The sequence below is a fragment of the Odontomachus brunneus genome, unplaced genomic scaffold (assembly GCF_010583005.1).
Source record: "Odontomachus brunneus isolate Ranch 3 - 2012 unplaced genomic scaffold, Obru_v1 Obru_scaffold_256, whole genome shotgun sequence".
NCBI lineage: Eukaryota > Metazoa > Arthropoda > Insecta > Hymenoptera > Formicidae > Odontomachus > Odontomachus brunneus.
Window position 1 is genome coordinate 174,760 of NW_022639706.1, and position 6,137 is coordinate 180,896.

Genomic DNA, 6,137 nt, shown 5'->3' on the forward strand with positions numbered 1-6,137 from the left:
TTGATACAATAAGATGCTGGCATTTTTGGTTTTACGACAATAATTTAATGGCCACGCTGACTCACTTGTACGTTGTAAATACTCACACAAGTGACACGTCACGCACACAACGTCACACACACACAGGACTGCCGCCATTTTCTCGCATGCAACCGGAAACCTTACACGACATACGTTCGAAGCCCTTTTTAACGATCTTATTTAGTATAGACATCTGTGGTTGTAGCTGATGGTTTGATAATTATCAGTGTTACTTATATAAAAAGATAAATAATAATTTCATATTCAATTAACTAATAAAAAGCTGCTTTAAATTTTTTGTGGTTTCTGCTATAGACGTAAGAATACATGGACGGAACATATTATCGCCGGGGTGAAGCCCAAGAGATGAAGGAAATGATTGTAATGGAGTTGATATATCAAGAAAGCGACGGTCGCTGTTTTTATACATTGGCCCTGTTCCATTTTTATTGCCAATACTGAAAATCTATAGTATACGTGACGAAAACTGTAGATTTTCAGTACTGGCAGTAAAAATAAAACACGACCATTGTGTGTGTTGTGAAAATAGATACAAAACTCCTCTACGAACATGGCCGCGACGATGTAATCCTCTTGTCCCTTAGGCTTCATAGCCCCTCGTCTATAATCGCACTTTGCGCTCCATCCATGTATTCTTACGTCCATGATTTCTGCACACACCTTTTGCCGCGCGATAAGCGACTCGCGTCCTATATGCGGGGGCCATTAATGCCCGTGTCGGACTATGGATTAAGAATTCCAATCAACAATCGCTAGTCTGATACGGGCTTAATAAATAGTTACGATAAACGAGTATCTAGATTACGGTGCGTTCAAGCAACAAGCAGCTAACTTCACATGTGAGGCGCTCGCGTACACACGATGAGGAGTGACGCGCATTAGCGCGGAGTGGAATGTCTGCGCGAGCCGAGCACATTGACATCTAGGAAGTTTATCGCAAGATGTCGGGGGATGTTTTGTGCGACGAGCCGCTGGTATGCCCGCGGACGAAATGACTTGCTTGTCGTGGCTGCGCACGTCTGCTAAATTCCGGCCTAAGTTAAATCCCAAAGTGTTGTAAGCACGCCGGTGGGGCAACGTCAGCCAGGTCGTTCGAATCGCCTGTCGCCGACGCCGACGCAAGAAGCGGAAGGAGACGAGATCAGGGCGAACGAGGCGCGCGAGGACTGTGCCAGTGTACATGTGTATATGTGTGTGTGTATGTGTACCACTGCCAGGACCTGAGATAACCGGAGCGCGGTATACCGGAACCTGCTTTCAATCTCGTGAACTAAACAGCCAGGTGATTGTTTGACTATTGCAGTAACGAGATAAAAAGACAAATAGGAAGGGCGAAAGAGGGAGAGTGTATCGAGTGAGAGAACGAGAGCGAGAAAGAGAGAGTGTGTGTGTGTGTGAAAGAAAGAAAGAAAGAAAGAAAGAAAGAAAGAAAGAAAGAAAGAAAGGAAGATTTGTACAGGGAGAACGAACGGACACGTGGTGACAATTACAATCTCAGCTGGGATGGGAGCCAAGACAAGCACTGTAGCACAGTCTACTAGTGGCAATGGTCAGTCCTCCACTGGGGCCAACGAGACAACAATGCAGGGTTTCTCCATGCTCCGTTCTCTGCCTGGTGGTATGGGCATGTTGCAGCATCAACACCAGCAGGCCAATCAGTCGCAAAGTTCACGTGTGTCAGGGGACAGTAGACAACGTGCGCGTTCATTAAGTTCTGTACCAGATCTTTCTTCTGCTGAGCAAGCTGGTCTTGCTACTTCGGTTGGAGTAGGAGTTGGTCAGGCGCTTGGCTTGCCACAGCTTGACTCAGATGATGCTGATGAGGATAGTGGACGTGTTTACGCTGCTCATAGCTTGCCTTCACACATTTGGTCCCTCAACGGTAAGTGAATTTATCTGAGTCGTTCTTTGAGTTTGCATGAGATTTGTTCTTGAACAAAGCTTCACAAATTAGACTTCAGAAACTACATACTCTCTAACACCATGGTTTGGTTCGTGAGATCAGCTCATTGTGTGGATGACAGGATGTACCATGCATTCGTTTTGTTTCTATGTTACTGAAAATTGACATATTACATACGAGACGTCATTGATGAATAAATTATCAAGAGGTTGTCTAGTCTTCTACTTCTAATATTCTACTTCTAGTATTCTATTTCTGAAGAGCGTTGTACAAATGATGTTGCTAAAATAGTCATCAAAATGTTTGCTCATTATTAGCATCTATGAGTCTATCCAGCCGCATTTCTATTAACATAGACATTATCGATTTGTACGACAAAATTGCTATGACAAGACGGACTGTCATACGGCACGTTTCAAAAATCGCTCGGTTTCTTTAACGCGGAGCGTTAATTTGTGGCCTCTAACCTAGCGTAGCCGCACGAGCAGGCACGCGAGTGAGGTTATGTCGATGACCGCAAGCTTCGCGGACGGAGTGCTCGCGATGATGATTCGCGGGTGGGACAGGGGGCGTTTGTTTTGACGCGTGTTGCCGGGGTGGTTGGCCCGGTAACCGCGTACAATCGATGACTATCCGACCGCAGGCTAGGTAAATTTTAAATTAGCGATAAATATATCGAGTAAAGAAAGACAGAGTGAAAAAAGCGAGTACGCCGATCATCACGAAAAATGGGTCTTGGCAGAGGATCATCGCGCGGGATGAAGGGTCACGGCTGAGGTTATGTCGGGTCTATTATGGGAATTATAGTGAGCTCGTGCCTGAACGAGTCCGAGGCTGAGGCTGTCCCGGTAGATCGAGTGAGAAGAGTCTTATATGGTATATCATATCTTTCTCGCAGTATTTCAAGTTCGTTTCGCTACACCGTTCCACATCCTCGTTTCTCTTCTGCCCCACTACTCGACCTCCCTGTCCCAATTTCCGCGATTGTACTTGACTTTCGTTTCTCTGAGATTCTTCGACTATGTTCAAGGTCTAAAGTGTCCCGTATGCTCCAAGTTCATTCTACCGGATGATATAGAATGTCACCTGGTCATGTGCCTGACCAAGCCACGGCTCAGTTACAATGGTAAGTTGTTTACTGCAATAAAGTAGTATTAAGTTGATAAACTGTAAATGTGTTTTTTAAATTATTTTGCTGCTTATCAATCAGTGAATCGTTGTTTCTGGAGCAAGATTTTTCTGACTAAATATTTAAAGATTGTTATAACATTATTGTAATTAAATTTATCATTACTTCACATAACAGAGGACGTGCTAGCGGATGAAAAAGGTGAATGTGTCATTTGTCTTGAGGAATTACAACCTGGTGATGTTATAGCTCGCTTGCCCTGTCTCTGTATATATCACAAAAAGTATGTATAACTATATCATTTTACTGTTATTCAGTTTTATTTCTTTATTAATATAAACAACAGCAGGTATTACTAATAGTAAAAATATATTTAATTATTATATTGTTATTGTTATATATCTAGTTATTGTTACAGTTATTGTTATATATTTAATTATTCTATGATATTTATCATTAAGAAAAGATATATTATTTTATCATAAAAGCTTTATAAATATTAAGAATATAATAGAATATATATGTGTGCACATAAATATAAATACAGATATAACATGAAATAGTAATTAAAAAATATCAAGGAGAATAACCATGTTACCATTGCTATCAAAATATTAATTATCTAGAGTTGAAAACTGAAAAACCACTTTATATATCATGATAGAATAGATAATAACATTTGATGTCTGTTTAGCTGCATTGATAAGTGGTTTCAAGTGAATCGTAGCTGCCCTGAACATCCTGGAGATTGATTCGTACCTGCTAAATTTGGAGAAACACAGTGGAACAAGTTGCTGACCCAGAGGACATTCACGTCGATGGGATTAAGGCAGGACGAAATGACGGAAATTTAAAAAAAGCTAGTCAAGGTGGCTGCTAGTCCACAATGGTGATTGGTGCGTGCGTGAATTGTTCAACTGAACATGAGACACACTGAAATTGAACATGAAAGCAGATGTTTAATTCAATCCTCAATTCTACTACTGTTAAGCGGGGGACTTAAGAAGAAATCGCCATAGGATTCAACGATACAATGCTATTACCTATACGTATCTCTACAATTAATCTATAATTGCTCTATCGCTTACTATCGATTGTACCATATTTATAAATTTTATTTAGTTTTACGCCTTGAACTCGATTTAGTATTTAAGCAGGACGATCTTTATTACAATCGTTCATTATTTTCTTTTTCATACTCTTTATTCAGTTTTGGAAAATGGGGGACAGGACGAATCTTAGTCAAGAATACGTGTATAGTGAGCAGGTGAGCTCTACCTTACATAAGTTAGTTATACTTTTACTGATTTTTTAGTGTCGAGACCATGTATCGTTTTTCGTTGTCTGTTGGGGGATGAGTGCTAGAAAGGATATTTTTGATACTTTCATAAAAGGGAAAGCCAGGTTGTATAAGAGTTCCGAGCGCCGGAGACGTCGTAACGCTGTTGATGCTGTAGTAACAATAAAGGTTCTGATTTAACCTTCCTTACTGAGATTCATACTAATGTGATAATCTCTTTCGTTGTTAATAGAAAGAATTGACACTTCGTGTTACTGAGATGTACAGTCTATTGTCGATTACCGAGAATTATCTACTGTGTAATTAATCTCTTTTATATATGATAAGAAGGATTGACATAACCCAGCAGTAGTTTTTGTAATACGAACAATCAAAGTCTATCATTGTTCCAGTAACGTGCGCAAATCATGTATGGGTCGTGTTGGGGTCGGACTTATAAGTTGCGCGAGGTTAAAGTAAAACCAATAAGGTAATAAGAATATGAAAAAAACGAAGACAGTACGGTGAGCGAAGGGGAAACTAGAAATAAATCATGTTAATAAAATCGAACGCATAAACTTATGAATGTACAGAGTGTCTCACGACCACGGTAAAATATTTTAACAGCGTCTATTTTGAAATGTAGTCTAATTCAAGAGTAAAGCATCCTAACTGACTCTAGATAAAATTTGAAGATTGAAATTTTCAGGTTATCAGCAATTAGAATTAATCACTACAGTGTCACGTAAAAATGGAGTACTCCACATACACTCATACAATTAATTTTCATACGCTATTAAAATATTTTATGGTGGTGTGCGGAATACTCTGTGTATATGTGTATATATATATATATACATACTTTCGTGTACTTTCTTTCGACTATATATATTAGGAATTAAATTAAAAACTTTTCCTAATTGTAATTTCAGGATTGTGTAGTCCAAATTAATCTTGTTTTTTTTAATTTTAAATATATCTCAGTAAGGTTTTTTATAAATTGGTTTATAAGTTAGTTATCGAGATATGTTTAATGTTTGTTAAGTTTTGTTGACTCTACTCTTCTATATTATTAATATTAATTTCTATACTCGAGGTCTAATTATAATATGTATTATATATTATACCTCATATTCTCCACTCTTAAAAAACTATAAGCTAATAAATTCGCCGAAATATCTATATTCGAAAGAAAGTGCACGATATCTAGGACACTCTGTATATATATACATGTACTTTTTTAAGCTATGTGAAGTGAGTGGCCGTAGATGGCGGACTCGATTTCGTAAAACGAAAGTTTTAAAAAATAGAGAGAGAAAAAGGAAGAAAAAGAAACATGTAAAGAATTCAAAATAAAAGTGTGACATCGATAATAGCGATAATATGTCGAAAGAAAGTCTCCCTTCGCGTTTTGTTACTGATCGAGGCGAGGACTGTCTCGCGGCTGGTCATTTTATCGATTTTACGATATGTAAAGTTTGTTGTATGTGCCGATTATAAGGGCGGGGTGTGCAGGAAAGAAAGTGCAAGGTGACGAGGAGAGACGTAAAAATAGATCGCGTATTCTATATCGGCACGCGACAGGGCGTGGAATGCATGTGTTGCATGTGTGTTGCACATCCAACATATGCTTGCGCGCGCGCGTGTTTACCCGCCTCGCTCTTAATCCTGTAGCGGTATTCTGTATTCTGTAATATATATATATATATATATATATATATATATATATACACACACACACACACACACACACACACACACACACACACACATATATATATCAT

At 38.9% G+C, this 6,137-nt stretch overlaps 1 protein-coding gene across 1 annotated transcript; it reads left to right on the forward strand.

Annotated features, from left to right (window-relative positions):
* The first annotated feature begins 576 nt into the window (after positions 1 to 576).
* LOC116852797 (E3 ubiquitin-protein ligase ZNRF1) lies at positions 577 to 5,726 on the forward strand. The gene is made up of 5 exons (XM_032833471.1): positions 577 to 1,324; positions 1,502 to 1,924; positions 2,976 to 3,071; positions 3,252 to 3,357; positions 3,769 to 5,726. The coding sequence occupies exons 2-5, from the start codon at positions 1,546 to 1,548 to the stop codon at positions 3,824 to 3,826; spliced, it is 639 nt and encodes a 212-aa protein (XP_032689362.1). The 5' UTR covers positions 577 to 1,324; positions 1,502 to 1,545; the 3' UTR covers positions 3,827 to 5,726.
* Positions 5,727 to 6,137: the final 411 nt, after the last annotated feature.